The sequence below is a fragment of the Marmota marmota genome, unplaced genomic scaffold, assembly GCF_001458135.2.
Source record: "Marmota marmota marmota unplaced genomic scaffold, marMar, whole genome shotgun sequence".
NCBI lineage: Eukaryota > Metazoa > Chordata > Mammalia > Rodentia > Sciuridae > Marmota > Marmota marmota.
The window spans coordinates 20,778,517-20,796,868 of record NW_026000229.1 but is presented as its reverse complement, the minus strand read 5'-3'; the positions used below and the strand labels follow the sequence as shown (position 1 = coordinate 20,796,868).

The 18,352-nt window shown below is 41.9% G+C and overlaps 1 protein-coding gene across 1 annotated transcript; it reads left to right on the top strand.

Annotated features, from left to right (window-relative positions):
* Positions 1-2,263: 2,263 nt before the first annotated feature.
* Foxb1 (forkhead box B1) lies at positions 2,264-4,154 on the top strand. Its single transcript, XM_015480233.2, has one exon. The coding sequence runs from the start codon at positions 2,320-2,322 to the stop codon at positions 3,295-3,297; it is 978 nt and encodes a 325-aa protein (XP_015335719.1). The 5' UTR covers positions 2,264-2,319; the 3' UTR covers positions 3,298-4,154.
* Positions 4,155-18,352: the final 14,198 nt, after the last annotated feature.

The following is an 18,352-nucleotide window of genomic DNA, read 5'->3' as shown; positions in this document are numbered from 1 at the left end:
AGTGTTGAAACTTTGCACCCAGAACCCCACACCACCACCTCCTGGGGAGGGGGGAAACCCTCTCACATTTCTGACGTTTGAAGATGACTCTGTAGGCTGTAGGGATTGTATTTTAAGCAACACTGTAAAATGATTCTTTTTTTTTTTTTAACCATAAAGGTTGGAGGGTGTGCAGAAATGAGTGGGAACTCCTAGAGTCTACTCATAGACTGCATGCATGCAGGCAGGCAGATCAACTCACTATATATTTCATAGCAATTTGATGATGATGATGACAGTGACAATGATGATAATGATAATAATGATTCATTTAACCCTCCCAAGGCAAATCTAAACCAAAAGAAGTCTGCTACCCACACTAGGCAGTGACCTGAGACACAGCCTCCTAATACACACAACAGTCTCTCTCTCTCTCTCTCTCTCTCACACACACACACACACACACACACACACACACACGGAAAACTTGCTGGTTCTTTGCAAGTCTTAGAAAGTACTGTTGATTTAATAGGACTGCAAGTAGCTTTGCTGGGCTTTCTAAACCCTCAATCAATTATTCCTATGTTAATTTTTAAAAAGTGTGTGTGTGTGTGTGTGTGTGTGTGTGTGTGTTGGGGGAGTTCCAGCTGTAAAATGTAAACTTACAAACTTCCAAGAAACCCTGTAGTTCCTCTGGTGATAAAGTGTATCAAACAAATTTGGGCCCTCCCCAGGTCCACACACTGTGGATACTCCCCTGACCCAAATGCCTCTGAGCCTCTCTCCTGTGTCCAACCAAATTGCTGGACGACTGTTAAAGCAAAGACCTTGTCTCTTTGCCCAGATATATCATCTGTTTTAAAACAAAATTGATCAATGCCTTTAGATTCATAGATTCAAAATGGGCTCTTATGCGGGGCTGTCCGATTACATTTTGCATTTTAAACGCCACCACTTTCTAAAAGCTACACACCCAACTGTGCAGAACTGAAGCAGCAGCTTAGGAAGGTCAAATCAAACTTCGACCTGCCTCTTGAAGGACTGGGGGGGTATGTTTTCATTATAATAACCCACGCAACCTACCCCGGGTGCCCAGCGAAGGAAAAAGGTCGACTTAGAGCAAAGCCATGCCTGAAGTTAGCTAACAATACAAACCCCATACAATGCAGAGGAAATAGAATACCCCAGCCAAGCAATTTCCATGTCAAACATCATCTGCGCCGCAGCTCCATCTGTGAAAGTGAGTGGTCGCCTGGCTCCCTGCTCCGCGGCCGCTGCCTCTTCATACCTTCACACCGCGAACACCGCCAGCGCGTCCGGCTCCCCGCCAGTGGCCGCGGCTCTTCCCCCTCTCCCAGTCCTGAGCTGGAAGTGATTTCTATTGGCCAAGGTGTCCATGTAAATAGGTGTGAAAGAAACCAGGGCTGGTCAGGCTCTCCCGTCTCGCTCAGTCCCCTCCCTCTGCAGCCCCCGCTCCCCCTCCTCTTCCTCCTCCTCCCAAGGCGATTGTCATATGATAGCTAAGAAGTGGCACATTAATGAAGCGCCACTACAGGGGTCTTTTCTGCTCCTGTCACCGCTTAAAACTATCAGATGGTTCGAGGGAGGACATGGAGGCAGCCACCTAGTTCAGCGGAGCCGCAGAGCCCACAGCAGCGCCCTCCGGAGCCCCGAGGACGCCCCTGCCAACGTCGGCGCCCAGACTCGGCAACCGAGCTCGGTCGCTCGCTGGAAGCACGGCCCAGAGCGCCGCGGATACGGCGGCGCGGGGTGCTGCAGGGCTGAGCCCAAGAGCCCAGGTTCGAGTTGAGTTCAACCCAAATCAGGTTGCTGCGCTTGGGCTGCGTGCCGGGGCGACGCTGCGACAAGCGGCGCAATTCCGGATGCGGACGCGCAACTTGAAGCAACTTTAAGGTGAGCAGCTCTCTGTTGCATCCCTGATCCTGTCTTTACTCCAGGTCCCATTTACTTTCTTGCTACCCTCTCGCCACTTGCTGTCTTCCCCTCCCGCGGTCCCCGGTTGGGTCCAGTTCGGTACGCTGTCCAGGCCCTAGGTCCCACTTACTTTCATGCTACCTTCGTATCACTAGCCGGCTTCCCCTCCTGCGACCCCTGGCCAGGTCCAGCCGAGTGCGCAAAGTTGCTAGCGAAAAAGTGCGATCGCAGGCGGATCCAGGGGTGCCGCCTCTACCCGCCTCCCCGAAGCCTGTTACTTGGCCTGGGACCTCGCGGAACCTGTGCATCCAAGCTACTCCTCCCCTCCATTTCCTTCCCTTTCCCCAGATCCGAGTAGTCCGTCGGCCCGCGCGGACCCAGACCAAGAAGAGGGCGAACGAGAAGATGCCTCGGCCAGGTCGCAACACGTACAGCGACCAGAAACCGCCCTACTCCTACATCTCCCTGACCGCCATGGCCATTCAGAGCTCTCCAGAGAAGATGCTACCGCTGAGCGAGATCTACAAGTTCATCATGGACCGCTTCCCCTACTACCGGGAGAACACGCAGCGCTGGCAGAACAGCCTGCGCCACAACCTTTCCTTCAACGACTGCTTCATTAAGATCCCTCGGCGGCCGGATCAGCCTGGCAAAGGCAGCTTCTGGGCCCTGCACCCTAGCTGCGGGGACATGTTCGAGAACGGCAGCTTTCTGCGGCGCCGCAAGCGCTTCAAAGTGCTCAAGTCCGACCACCTGGCGCCCAGCAAGCCGGCCGACGCGGCTCAGTACCTGCAGCAGCAGGCCAAGCTGCGGCTCAGCGCGCTCGCTGCCTCAGGCACACACCTGCCGCAGATGCCCGCTGCCGCTTACAACCTGGGCGGCGTGGCGCAGCCCTCAGGCTTCAAGCACCCCTTCGCCATCGAGAACATCATCGCGCGGGAATACAAGATGCCTGGGGGACTGGCCTTCTCCGCCATGCAGCCGGTGCCCGCTGCCTACCCGCTCCCCAACCAGTTGACTACCATGGGCAGCTCTCTGGGCACTGGCTGGCCACACGTGTACGGCTCTGCGGGTATGATCGACTCCACAACCCCCATCTCTATGACGAGTGGCGACTACAGCGCCTACGGAGTGCCTCTGAAGCCGCTGTGCCATGCAGCGGGCCAGACGCTGCCGGCCATCCCCGTGCCCATCAAACCCACGCCGGCCGCGGTGCCTGCGCTGCCCGCCCTGCCTGCGCCCATCCCCACATTGCTGTCGAACTCGCCGCCCTCGCTCAGCCCCACTTCCTCGCAAACAGCCACCAGCCAAAGTAGCCCCGCCACCCCTAGCGAAACGCTTACCAGCCCGGCCTCCGCCTTGCATTCCGTGGCGGTTCACTGACCCGCGGAAGCCGGCATCCACTTCGTTCCCCTCTCCATCAACTCACACCTTCCCCAGCTCCCAGTCCTGCCCTCTCCGACCTAGGACCGCTATCCTATCTGGTCCATTTCACCTTGGCCAACCCTCTCTCTCTCTCTTTCTCTTTCCCAAGAGAACTTTGTTTTGGACCCGGGAGACAAAACACAAACTTGCGGGAAGGCGCGTGGGAGTCGTCTTCGCCCCTACACCAGGGGAAAGCAGAGACTTCCTGAGCCAAGCCGCTCCCTCCAAGGCCCCCCATCCCATTTAACTAGCAGGGGAAAACCTGCCGTCCGCCTTCGCGGAGATAAGAGCGTCTTTCCCTGGGTTCCAATCCGCTGAGCACCGGACTCTAGACGCAAGATTAAGACTAGAGAAACAGCCTCGGAGATTTTCTGGAACAGAAACCCCTCGGAGGGCTGCAGCCGCACAGCGGAGGGCCAGATCTCCTGAGGTCTTGGAAATCTTCTGCGAAAAGGAGCCACTAATCTTCCTACCCTATTCACCTCCGCCCACCAGGCTGGGAATGGGAGGACCACAGCTTCTCTGGGCTGCAGCCCTGCCTCCCCGGCTTCTGCGGAGATGGGTTTTGTTTTGTTTTGAGTTCTGTTTCCTGCCAGAGGCTCCGGGGCGCTGGGAGTTAAGAGAGAGGCTGCTAAGTTGATAAAGGGACGCTTGTCCTTAACACAAGCGAAATAAAAATAAAAGTAACGTTGTATTGTTTACAAAGCTCCCGGTAAAATGTAAACAGTGAACTTGAATCTGCCTTGCTAGGCGGGCTAGTGGGCAAAGCCCACTTTACAAGTACCTGTTGTAATGTGAATGTTTACTCTTCATTTCAGGCCAGGTTTAGGGGAGGGAAAGGGGGATGGGAAAGTTAATTGGGATGTTAACTTTCTACTACTTAGAGACCTTTTAGCTATTTATTTTATTGAAGAGAGAGAGAGAGAGAACAGAAAGAGAGAAAAGAAAATGAAATGATCCCAACTAAGAGCACCAAGGGCAACCCTGGAAGAACTTAGATAAGCTGACTGGTAACATGAAGGGGATGTCAACAGATAGTTTCCCCCTGGACAAGTCTTTCTGTTTGTGACAAGAACTTTTCCACGAAGCTAAAGGGCTGCAGAAAGATGTAAATAGTTGTGAATAGGAATGATTATACACTGTGTAAAATGCACTTTTGTTTGCTATATTCCTTTAGAGTCTTAGGTAATTTGCTGGAAAACGAACTGTTGTTCTGGTGTGACCTGCTTAAATTAAAAAAAAAAATGTAGTGTCATCAGAGCTGTAAAATTTTTATCTTTCATTTTTTTTCTTCTTCCCTGTACAGAATTAGCATGGCATTTTAAATATTGATGTTCTTGTTCCCAGCATGCCTGTTTTAAGACAAAGAATTTTAAAAAGGTGTCTACATTAAATTATGACCTAGTCTAAATAATATTTTCTCATTAAAATATGTAAATTCAAATTTTAGTTTTGTGTGTTTTTGAAGATTTGCTACAAACAACAACTTTCCAAAAGATGGATAGGGTGTTTTCCCTAAGTATACTTTCTGCAATACATTGAGTAGTTTGCCTTTTTGGTATTTTGTTGTGAAAACAATCCAGCCTTCTCTTGTGCACTTACAGATTGAGGGTCGAATTTTCTAGATGGACTCTTGAAGGTATTTGTGCATAGGGAAAGAAGAAACCAAGTATGTCTATTATAAATCATGTGCTCAGGTGTAGTGTTGAAAGAAAAACTGTAATTGAAAAAATAGTACCTTTGTGTATTTTGCCTATCTTAAAATATACATTTTATGGAATACACAGGACTTATCTTAATATGAGGCTTATATAGAAATCAGGTAGAAGGAGATTTAAAAGTTAAAAGCAAACTTGCTTACTCAATATTTATGTTCTGATGCATCTCATTTGGAGGAAGAATTCATTTCCTTGCTGCTTTAAATTATTGCAGTTGTTGAAATTTTCTTTTTTAGAAATCACCTAATGGGTCATCTGACATGCCAAGAAACCTGTTCAATTTGAATTGAATAGATTTCTTTCCTTCCTGTGGGAAAATAATGTTTGGTGCATATTAAAGGCATGAATGAAGTTTCTTTTAAAATGCCTGACTTTAAATATTTACTTCAGATTTTTGCAGAAAATTAAAAATCTTAAAGAATTTATGGCTCAAGGTTAATTGGCATTTTATTGAAGGGGTCACAATAATATTTCCAGAGTGAGGTGTATATTACACTAATGAAGTTACTAGACAAAGAGAAACTTAACTGGTGATTAACACTTTGCTGTGTAAAATGATTAAACAAGAGACCCTTGTGCAACACAGAGAAAGCCACATATAAATCACAATCATATACTCCATAAGGAGAATAATAAGCACCTATGACTCTTATATATTTAGATGACTATCTGAAAAACAATTTAGGATTAGTGTTAAGGGTAATTAATCCAGTTGTGACCATTTTCTCCCCAAAGGAAGGATCCCACACACAGCCCCCCCCCAAAAAAAAAAGTGGAAAATAAATGAATCATTGGACTGATTAAAATGCATGAAGCTACTAAAGCTCGTCAGACAGGGGACAACTAAACTCATTCATCAAGCCCAATTCACAATTATATCAACAAGATCAGCCAAAGAAAGCCTGGAAAACTGAGCCACCCTGGGTTAAGAAACTCTTGAAACTTAGTTCTTAAGAAGAAATCATTCACATTTTTAAAAATTAAATACATTTTCATAGTTTCCTGCAAAAGAAACTTAAGAGCATCTCGGGATATTGAAATCTCATCAAATTTAGTAACACTGATTTTGAACTGGGAATTAAGGTGCTATAAAAGGCTAACAAGGGCCTCACACATTTTATAAACCATCAGCTTATGTAGTCAGGTAAAACATTCCTCCTATAAGAGGGCTAGACTCAATAAGTGATGTGTACATATACACAGACACAAATAAGTTATAGATTTTTTTTTCTGATTTTTAGCAAAGGAGGGATTTCAACTCAGTATTTGAAAATGCTCTTTTCAGCTGGTAAGTTCGTCATGGTGTATTGCAAAGAATGAAATAACTTGGGCATTGTGAACCCTCCTTTCACAATTGCAGGCATCTTTTCTCAGACAAAGTTGAATGAGTAAAGTAAAAAACAACAAAAAAACCCACCCATTGATGATATTTTGACATTGATAAGAAATCCAAAGGCAGCCCAAAAACACATCTCTACCCCACTCCATTTCTGCCTTCATCAGCCTCAGCTTGGAGATGTGTGCACTGTTTAGCTGAAGTGCCTCACAAATAAGGAAGTTTATAACTATGGCTCTCTTTGTCATGTTAAATCTTTTCACCTGGCTCAAGTCCAAAGTCAACACGCACAGCTTTAAAATAAAACCGGAGGAGATAACACCACGCAGTGAGAAGGTGTGTGTTAAAGGTCTTGTCCTGCGAACCAAGGTAAGTTATATTATTTTCTACTTTGTAAATCTGAGCAGTATTGATTTTTTTTCAATTTAGATTTTTGATTTGGAAACTGGTTATTCTGATACTTAAAAAAAACCCACACAATTCTGTATTCAATTGCATTTTCAAAGTTCTTTCTGTCATTTGAGGAAATGCTCACACGATGGATGGGTTTCATGCACTTAAGAGGGAAGCTGGAGAAGTTCTTGCTGTTTCTTCTGACTGATTGGGGGGTTTTGAGAAGCCTGAAGACTCAAAGGAGTGCTGCTGGTACATGAACCTCAGAGTGATTTAAATAGTATAGCACTGAGGTTAATGCCTTTAAATATAGAAGATCCAAGTGTCTTGCAAGCATGAATTTGGCCCAGTTCTCAAGAAAGTGTAAGGTTATAGGATGGGAGAGAGGAAGAACCCAGTGCTGTGGACAGTAGGTTTTACCTTAGTTTATGGAAGGTTAGGGATGGGGAGATAGTGCAAGTGGAGGTTTGAGGAATGGTTTATACTTTTACAAAAGAGAACTTTCTTTGTCAGAGGTATTCAGTTAGGACACAGAAAGGATCCGGATCTTACTATTAATGTCAATTAATTTTTTTCTTCTAAAAGCCACATATGCAGAGACACCCAAACAAAAACAAAACAAAAACAACCCAACCCACCGGCTGTGAAGCCTCAAAGGGGATGCATTTGTTTCGTTTAAACTAACAACAAATTATCTAATTAATATGTTTCAATTACAGCATGAAAGGGACAGCCCCTGGACCGCCCGCCGTGGGGGCACAATAGCCCCAGAGCCCACTCTAGGAATTTACAATAACTTCACATCTGTTTCTTTATTTTCCACTTTTTGAGTCTAAAACTCCTCTCAAGATCACTTCAAACCATGGCCTGAGTTATGAAATATGTCCTAGTGTTAAAGGGGGATGAAACTTTGCCCATGGATGCTTCATTTGCAAGCAAAAAAGTGAAAGCCCATTGAAGAGCATTAAACAAATATATTAGAATTCTGTCACTTTATGCAATTGAGTAGATCAAATGAAGGGTCCCGGCCACTTCATTCACTCTCATTCACTCGAATAGAAAATGCAAAGAATAGCAACCCGAGACTGGGCCACCGATGTAGATTTAGCTCCTTTTTACTGGGAGACAAAAAGGCTGAATTTTCACAAACACATTGCTGACTCGGGGACTAGGAAACCGGCATTGGAACCCCTTTGGAATTTAAATTCATTTTATCTTCCTCTCTCTTTGCGGGGATCTGTTTGCACTACAGTGTAAGATGCAGCAGGCATCCTCTCGCTTCTGAAAAAAAAATGGGGGAGGGGAAGAAAGTGAGTAGAGGATGGGACTGGTGTTCCCAAGGAACTTTGTGATCAATTAGCAATTAGGTCTGAAATCATCAGTTTGTTATAAGCAAATCCTTATGTATTGCACACATCTCCCAGTCTTTTACCTCCTTGCTTGACTTATATAGCTTGTTTTCAAAGACCACAATCACATCTGGGTCAACAAGTTTTCTTCTTTCAACTAATATCTGCTCATTAGTGTCACAACAGAATTGAAAGCTGAGCTTTCACCTGCTCTGTCTCTCTTGGTCTGTCTTCTGGCCTCTGTGCTTACATCTTTCTCTCTCTCTCTCTCTCTCTCTAACACACACACACACACACACACACACACACACACTTCTACTCTATGTGAATACTGTGATGGTTAGACACATTATGTTAAAATCAGTAGAATAGTTACTCTTTGGTTATAATTTTCAAGTCAGAATTCTGCATTTTCATTTTCCATCCCTGGAATGGAATGGGATGGGGGCGTGCTAAGCAACATATGTCAGGTTAATTGAGATAATCTTGTGGGCATACTTCTGCACTGTGTCTTCAGTGGTAGATTCCCTCCCCCCTTCGGTGAACTTTATAGAATTTTTCAACATCTTGGAAAGCTCACACTGACTATTAGAGCTACTTTGGAAGACAAAGTAGGAAAAACCAAGGAAGGAAACATTATTTTATTCGATGTTGTAACTGCAGAGGAATGAACCAGTTTTTCCCAAATGGGAAGTATAAATGAGATTCGATGTGAATGAAAAAGTATTTTCTGTCTTGTACTCTTTTAGAGTATATTGGGACCTTTAACACTTTTCATTTTAGCTTGAAGATTTATAAGGTCATATTTACACTATTTTCATTTAACTCTTAGAACTGGTGAGTGGAGTGGGGAGAGGAGTGGAGAGGAAAGCAGCTCAGACCTGCTGATACAAAAAAGATGTTGAAGAAATGGTTGGTTGTTTTATAACCAGAAGCCATCACACTCACCAAAATAAATAAACCAGTCATCTAAATAAAACATCCTTTGGAAGGTTTTCCTTCCAGAAAATATATTTGGACAAAGCATTCTTCTTTGGGACAGCCTCTTTTTGGTTGTGTCTGCAAAGAACTGGTGTCAAATCAGTTGCAAGCTTTTGAAGGTACAAACTCTCAGAGCATTAATTAGAGGAGATTAAGCTCACAGATAAAAAGCATTCTTTAAATATCTGTTGTTTGGAGACATTGTAATTTTAATTCAAGTTCTGAAGTCTGTATATTTTTATTTACTCAGTTAATTTCTTCCCCAGAGTGTTCCCTGTTAGGTGGATTTACTAAGGTAGACAGTACAGAGACTGTCATTCCTTTACAGAAATAATTGTTTCCAAATTTTCTGCTTTGGCTACAGATTTCTTTCTTCTTCATGAAATACAATGTGTTCATCTGATGATCCCAGCACACAGTAGCATATAGAAAAACAGTTCCACAAAACGTCTTAATTTTGTGCCACTTCGAAGAAGCTTAGTATTTATTAAGTAGTATATAGAGTGTTTTGCATTAATTAGAGCAGCCTCTTCGAGAGACATTACGGTCAAAAATGTATTCACACAATAGGAAAAGTCTGAGCATCTGAGTTCCCTACTGTCTGCCTGCTATAGTAAAACCAGAGCTGTAAATATCGACTCCTAGAAGTACCAACACATATTTTACTTTTTTATACATATTCAATAGACTAATGTTCTATGTGTAACAACAAAATGGTCATTGACAAGTTTCACATTACTCTGGATGCTATGGCATTTAGACTAGCTACCATGAAAAGGAAAAAAAAAAAAAAAGCAATGTTTTGTTTCAAGAATTCTGGCATGATATCATATTGGAGAAAAATTGACAAATGACTACCCAACACTCCCACATTCAGTGAATTAGTCAGAATGGGTCAAATACCTCAGCGACTCTCTAGAAGATACTAACAATTCTTGTTTTCGTGTTGTGTATTGGTGGAGAGGGAAAGGGCAGGAAGAATCATGGAAGAGAAAAATTTCTAATTCTCAGGCAAAGATAAAATTTCCTGACTCTCAAAATTGTTCAGATCATGTCTGCAGTGATTTCTGTCTCTAGCTTACAAAAACAATTGATGACTGAATAATGGGTAGGTTGGAAAATGGTGCCGTTGGTTTATCTTGGGTAAAAATTCTATGCTTTTGTTCCAGGATGTAAGTAAATGAGAGTACTGAGAGAGACTAGGTTTCTGCTGTGAAACTAAGTTTGTAAGATTGAAACATGAAACGTGTATAAATTTACTTGTGAATTTTATTGACTTTAACAGCAACAACAAAAAACCTCCCACATAAAGCAAAACAAAAAAAAAAATGAAAATGATTAATTTTGACATGGAAAAATAAACAGCAATTTGATTAATTATATTGCTAATTACTTCTTGCTATCTAGCCAAATATTATCCAATTCTTAAAATGACAGATGCTGGGGGTGTAGCTCAGTGATAGAGCATTTGCCTAGTATGCACAAGGTTAGTAGTTCAATCCCCAGCACCACAAAAGGAGAAGAAAAAGGTGCTGAATAAATCATATAAAACAATTACCTGGAATTTTACTGCAATAAGAAATGATGTGGTATAGGTAGAGATTTGCATTGATTTCTAAATATAAATATATAATTGGTTTTGTTCTACCTCATATAGAAATTTCTTTTTATTATAAAAACACTGCTTTATAGAAATGTTTGATTTCTATATTTTTCTATGCATATTTAAAAATAACCCATTTCTCCTTTCAGTATTTTCCCTAGTTATAATTAGTATAAAACATTTTTATTTCTTAGATTTCTCCAAAAGTATATCATAAGCATCTACCCATGTGGCTACAGTTTTCATACTCACTGATTTTCATGATTGTAGGGTGCCACTGAGAGAATCCCTTTTGTTGGGGCAAGTATGATGTTTTTAGGTTTTGCTTGTTTGCTTGGTTTTGTTAATATAAAGACTGTGCAGTGAGCATCTTTTATACCTAACTAAACATTATTAACAATGATGTAAAATACATTAGCACATTGAAGTCCTTAACTGCTTCTTGCAAATTCAATAATGTAATTTAATTTAGGTTTTCAGTTTGGGCTCTTATGGTGTTCCATTGCTATCCACCCTGCACCCAGGAACCCACAGCACTACTGCCTTGACTTAGAATTATAAAGACACTAGTTGTCAGAGTTAGAAAGGTCCCGAGAGACTCCAGATAAACCCATTCCTTTATTTTACTCACTCGATGAATCTCTCTGATATATTCCTTTATCTGTATCAGAATACCAGAACGGGTTCTAAAAATAAAAGTCCAGTCTTACCACAGATGCCAGGCAAATGCAACTACATTATCTTTTTTTAAAAAAAAAAAGTCATGAAAGTATTGAAATTGTAAATATGATGATTTTATCTGATACAGTGGGTGCACAAGATTTTAAGGCTGTTAATGCAGCATGGCACCCCGTGCTCTTTTTATGTGAAGATCTTGGACAATTTGTGAAACTAGGTATATTACTCATTGCTCAATTTCAGGTATGAGGAAAAAGGGATTACCTGAATTGTAGCCATTTAAGTCCCTGATAATTTTCCCAAACTGGAAACAGACTTCTAGACAGACAGATTCCTTCCAGTCTCAAGGGTCTAGGCCCACTTCAGTTGTTGACAATTCTATTTCTTTGGCTGATTTTGATATGGCTAATTCCCAAGATGGGAGATTCAGGGGAAGGGGATGGCAAATGGGGCAAGGAATCTGAGATTCAGATTTTGTCTTCTTATTGTAACATTTCACTTGGACTTTTCTTATAGGACACAATCATGCCTGACTTCCCCATTCCAGGTTCTTGAGATCTTATTTGTTTTTAGTAAAGTGACTTAAGAATATCTAAGAATTCATACCCCATTTGAATCAAATGTATGATACATGATATGTCAAGATCATTGTAATGTTTTGAGCAACCAATAAAAAAAAAAAGAATATCTAAGATTGTAACAGACCCAGAAAGAAGAATGAGCACTTTGCCTGCCCCAGGAAAATGCCATGACTAGTGGCCAAGATTAAATCATCCTCTTTAATTGGAATCAGTTTTTTGATGAGAAAAAGAAATCATGAAACCAAAGTACCTTTTTCACAATGACATTCCCATACTGTCCAGATTATTCCAACATCATACCCTGAGCTGACCATCCATATGTTCAGCTTGGCTCACTTAATACAAAGAGGAGAGACTTAAGAGAAGAGGAAAAGGGAAGATAATGAGGAAGAGGAGGATCTGGATAAAATGCCTCTGCAGCTTGGTCCTTTGAGCAGGCCCCAAGCACATGTCATCGTAGTCCTTTTAACTCATTGCAAGCCAGTCTGATTCAGTATGATTCCATCCAACTTAACAAATATTATTAATAAGGACCATCTGCCACAATCATCATACATAGGTCTTCTAAGAAAGTTTCTTGGTCAGAAGACTTGAATTTGAGTCAGCTTTATCACCATTTAGCTAAATGATTGTAAGCCAAATTTCCTTGTCTCTCAGTTACCCACATCTTACAAAAGATAAGGGCTTTCAAAGGCTTGTCTCACTGGGTACAGTGTTGCACATCTGTAATCCCAGTGATTCAGGAGGCTGAGGCAGGAGGATGCAAGTTTAAGGCCAGTCTTAGCAAGACTCTGTCTCAAAAATCAAACACCCCCCCCTCAAAAAAAAAAAAAAAAAAAAAAAACGAATGAAAGAAAGGAACAAGGGTTTGGACTGTGTAGGGTATAGCTCAGTGGTAGAGCACCCCTGAGCTAAATCCCCAGTCCCACCAATCAATCAATCAATCAATCAGTAATTAAAAAGGCTCATTTTAGTGATCAAGTGGAGCACAGTACATTAAAAAATTTGATGTATCATGCAAAATTAGGTTACCATTCCTGTTTATGATGGAAAAATAGAAAATTAGAAATAGTTATTAGAGATTCCCAAATCTAAGAGGAATTCAGTCTTAAGTTTTTCCCTGGGTTGCAGAGGGAAGGTCCATTTTTTATGTCCTTTGTTTTTTAACTCCCAGCTTTTCACTGCTTGCCCTCCTGTCCCCACCCCAATGACCCTGAAGTAACTTGGCAGGGAAGGGGATGGAGGTGGCTCCTTTTCACATGTTTTCCAAAATGGGCCTCTTTCACAGACTTGAAGGTGTGATATTGGCAGCCTGATTTTTTGGTTGCTGAAATGAAATGGGAAGAAACAGTTGACAGCAAAGCACATAAAGCCAGTCAACACAAACATCAGGGCACTTTCAGTTTCTCTTTTCCCACCAGCCCTGGCATGGGCCCAGCCTTCTGGTACTCCTCACTGCTTTCCATTTCCCACCCCCCTCCCAACCCAAAAAGGCATCTGGCTACTTCCCTGCCACTTTATTAAAATATTTTTGTTTGTTTGGGTTTTCTTTTTTTGGGGGGTGTATCAGGATTGAACTCAGGGGCACTTGACCACTGAGCCACATCCCCAGTCCTATTTTGTATTTTATTTAGAGACAGGGTCTCACTGAGTTGCTTAGCACCTCACCATTGCTGAGGCTGGCTTTGAACTCAAGATCCTCCTGCCTCAGCCTCCCAAGCTGCCGGTATTACAAGTGTGTACCACTGTACCTGGCTTTCACCTGCCACTTTAAAGGTTGAATGTACATTTACTATGTGATAGACTGTTATAAGTTGTTAAAAAATATCAACACATTTAATCCTAATGTCAACTCTATGTGACAGGTGCTTCTTATTATATCCATTTTATAGACAGGACGATTGAGGGAGAAGGTATTTAACTACTCTGCCCCAAGGTTTCCCAGCTAGTAAGTACGATCAATACCTGTTGGCTTAAAATCAGGAATATTCTTCCCCAAGAGGAGGAGGCAGGAGCTCACATAATTTTTCAGTCTCCAGAGCTATAGCAAGCTAATCATGATCCATAAAAAAAGAATACTACTGCTGCTTTCAGAAACACAATGATATTTGCAGCAAAAATCACATCACTCTGTTACTTTCCTTGCCTTCCCCAGCGTTACTGTGTATGATGATTCACTAACTGTGAGTTACGATTCTTCCGAACCTGTCTTCTGTTTAACCTGAGTGTTGGGAGGTCATGTTCAATATAACCAAAAATGCCTTTTTCAGGCTGGAGTGAAAATGCCTTTTTTTGTGGCTCAGCAGTGGAGTGCTCACCTAGCATGTGTGAGGTGCTGGGTTCAATCCTCAGCACCACATAAAAAAATAAATAAAATAAAAGTTTTGTGTCCAACTACAACTAAAAAAAGTATTTAAAAAAATGCTCTTCTTTTCTGGTTCACAGCAATTTTAGATCTTTAATCTCAGTCAGATCATACCAAAAAAAAAAAAAAAAATCAAACATGAAATATCCTCTCCTTTCAAAGAGAAGTTGACCTCAGGGTATATCCAACCAACCTGGATCCATACACAATTGAAATATTCTAAGACTGAAGACAGTAGTTTAAGTAGGAATGCATTCTTGTAATGAGAAGAAAATTACCAATCTACCTGTCTTTTTCTTCTCTGACAGTGTCTATTAGATCATAAAGAAATCAGGAGGGAGAAGAAGCATCATTTTTGCATTTTCTTTTATATTAGTTTATCTACCTATCTGTCTATCTATCTATCTATTTGCAGGACTGGACATTGAACCCAGGGTGTTCTGCCACTGAGCTATATTCACAGCCCTTTTATCATTTTAAGATAGGTTCTTGCTAAATTATCCAGCCTGGCCTTGAGTTTGGAATCCTCCTGCCTCAGCTTCACAAGTCTCTAGAAATCAGGCCACTGCCTTGACTCATTTTTGCATTTCAATGTGATTTTAAAAAGAAAAGAAAAAAGGGGAAAGGGTTAATGTAAATTTTAAATTACATTAACATTATTAATTAAATTTAAATGTAAATTATATTTATCTCAATAAATATAATCTTGTCTGTTGTTGATAGAACCAAATATCAAAGACTTCAGTGTGTTGTGTTTTCTCTTAAGGCTCAAATTCCTTTAATGGTACCTTTTAAAGTATGTTCTGGTCCTTGCATGTTTTTGAAATTCAACTCCCTGAAGGCTGCCATTGTGTTTTTTCTATAAGTGTGCATTTTAAGAAGGTTATATGTCTTTGTGTTGACTTGTTCTTGCCTCCCTTTTACCATTACCCCCCAGTTATAAGTGACTCCTGAAGAAACAATTTGTGCTTCATACTCAGGTGCTGGGCTCCCAGTTGGCTGTGTGATAGAAAGTCTCCCAACCTTCCCCGACCAGAACTATGCTCTGGTGGATGTGTTTGGACTGGATAATGTTGATGAACCTTATCCAAGCTTCTTGTCACCGTAGTTTGGTGGTTGAATTTGCCACAGAAGAATTACTTACTACCCAGCATTTTTGGTCTCTTTTCAGGGTACATCCTCCCCCCACCAACATAGGAGGTCCTGGATCTACTCAAATAGCCACACTTCATCACTGGAGTCACTCTGGACCATCCTGTCTTTAACAATGGATCCAACTGCAAAAACTGGGGTTCTTTTTGTACCATTTTCTCTCATTCTGTTCAGAATCCATCTGAATTTTAAAATTCCCATCCATGTAGCCAGTCACTGCCCTGGGATCTGTGTCCATGATAGTCCCCATCCCGTGGGGCTCAGTAGATAGAAAAGGGACACTAGGATGCCTTTAATTTAATTTGCTTATTTTTTGGGTGCTGGGATTGAACCCAGGGACTCATGCATGCTAAAAACATGCCCTACCACTGAGCTACACCCTCAGCCTTGATAAGATGCTTTTAGATATTCTAGTTAAGAGATGTTCTTGTTTTGCCTTCATATACCCACTTTCTTATAGAAAATAAACAAACAAAAATCTGCTACAACTTCGGAGAAGAAGTTTTCCATGTTAGTTTCTGCTGCAAAATTGTTTTGCTTATTCTTCAGAGTGATATTGAGGCTCCCTTGACCCCAACATCTTGCTTATAATTGGAATCCTATGCTGTTGGATTGGTTGACTCACAGGTCCCTCCCTGAACCTTATAAAAGTATCTTCCCTTGGAACCAAGATACTTGGCAAAGCAGTAGGCTTTTTCTTTTCCCCTAATTGTTCAAGGCAACATTTGTGGTCAGATGTGACATATGCTTTATGCCATAAATCAGCATAAAATGTCCTAAACAGACATAAGTAGAAAGATTTTTTTTTTCGAATTATCAAGTTTCGTACTATTTCTTTCTGAAATCAGCCTGTCCTAATTCTGAGAAGGTGGATTAAGATCACAGAATCAAAGATTTAAGGAGAGGCATTGAGCATGTTGCTGAAACCCTCTTAGCCTTAGTTTTTTTCATCTAAAAAATGAGACATACTAGAAAATTTGAGCTGATTATTTGCCTATGCCCTCTCAGCTCCAAATTCACTCCTCTACACTCTGTTCTCAAAGTTAATTCCCCAAACTCCTTTACCACCTGCTTTCCTGGGAGTTTCTGCAAATGGGAGGTCTTAGAGGAATGGTGGAAGATGATAGGAGGGGAGAAGAAATCCCCTTCTTATTTTGCCTTTCTGTCACTGTCCCTCCCAGAGTGGCACTGGTTTGCCATGCCTCCTCAGATGAGCACCCGCTCCTCAGGGTCCCCCCACTGACCTCCAAAGGACCATCATCATCAGTTGGGCAGCAACCCTCCTGGAGATTGGGGCTCAGCTTCATCAGGCCCCTTCTTCCCATGCCAACCGGTACCTTTATGCCCCCCAGTCCCCGAGGTATAGCTATTTCCTGCAGTTCCTAGTCAAGTGTTTTTTTCAGTGTTCCCTTTTTTGTGCTGAAGTTAATGACATCCATATAACTGATTCTTAGTAGTAAATTTCTTCTACCTGAAATATTCAGTGTGATCTCTTCTTTCCAGACTGCATTCTGGATGAGTGTCTGTGATCCTGAATTACTTAGCGCATAGCTCCATGAAACTCGTGATTACCAAACACTGGGCATGGGCATACCACTCCACGAGGAGCTGGGCAGTGGGGAAGTGGCTACAAAATATACCCAGCAAGAATCACTCCCAGAAACTTGCCATCCAGTAGAGCGGATACACCTAGAGAGCATACCTTAATGAGAGAACAGGTTTTGTGAAAATTTTGAGAAGGAAAAAGAAAAAGTGGAGGCTTTGACAGGATCTGGGTGAGGCCAGTAGCTCTGACCCAAGTTTACTACCATAGGACTTGGGGTACAATCTGGCAGACGGTGAACAGGACATGTGGTAGAAAAAGGAGCCTCATGGTGGAGACCACAGGGATGTCAGGTAGGGTAGAGACAGAAGAGAGTGAGTTTTGGAGGCCAGAGTGAAGAGTCTCTGGAACCAGAGGAGACCTCATAAGATTTATAAACAATGAGGCTATGGCACAATGAATGGGCCCCCTCAGCAGGAAAGCAAGAAATGATGAGCAAGTTATATGGAAAGTGAGCAAGGTCATGGGAAGAGCACCAATGCTCCTCAAGGATGAGAGGGCCCTTTCACAGTTCCTTTCACCCAATGCTGGCAGCCCTCAGCTCCTGGAGCTTTGTATTTGATCTGTTTGATTCACATATGCTTTTCTCTTTAATCTTTACATCTACCCTAAGAGGTCATTCTTTAATACAAACAAGGAAACCAATACCTAAAGAAGTTAATGAGTTTTCTGATGAGTGGCTGAAAATATTTTTATCTAAACTTGACTTAATTGTAAACCCAGCACTCTTGTCAGTCTCTTCCATTGCCATTGTAACATATATCAATCATATCCTTAAAAAATATTTATTAAATCTATACCATTGAGACTACTCTGACAAATAGGAGGAGGCAATGGTGAAATAACTAGAGTAGCAAGAGATGGCTGTATTTGAAAGATATGTCCCATAAATTAAAGGACCTGGTGACTAAATAGGTAGTAGGAGAGGAAGTGCTGGGCAGGAAAATTAAGAATCAAAACAGTTAAATGACAATTCAATTAGTCAGAACTCCTTGGGTTGCAAGCAACAGAATCCAAGTCCAAACTGATAGTTCTAGAAAATTCCTGGGAGGAGTTGATTCTTTGAGTCATCATTGTTGCTGAGGATATAAAGCACTCTGGCTACATATGGGTCATGTTCCATCCATAGGACCCACTACAGAGAGTCCCTTAAGGTAAGCCTTATGTTGATTCCTCTGGAATGCTCACAATCCAACAACTCTGAGGTATCAAGCCTGGTTAAATAGAAATGAGGGGCGTTGTTGGAACTTGGGA

Excerpts from the sequence above, each read along its gene's own strand:
- Foxb1 (XM_015480233.2), top strand. The coding sequence starts at position 2,320 with ATGCCTCGGCCAGGTCGCAACACGTACAGCGACCAGAAACCGCCCTAC.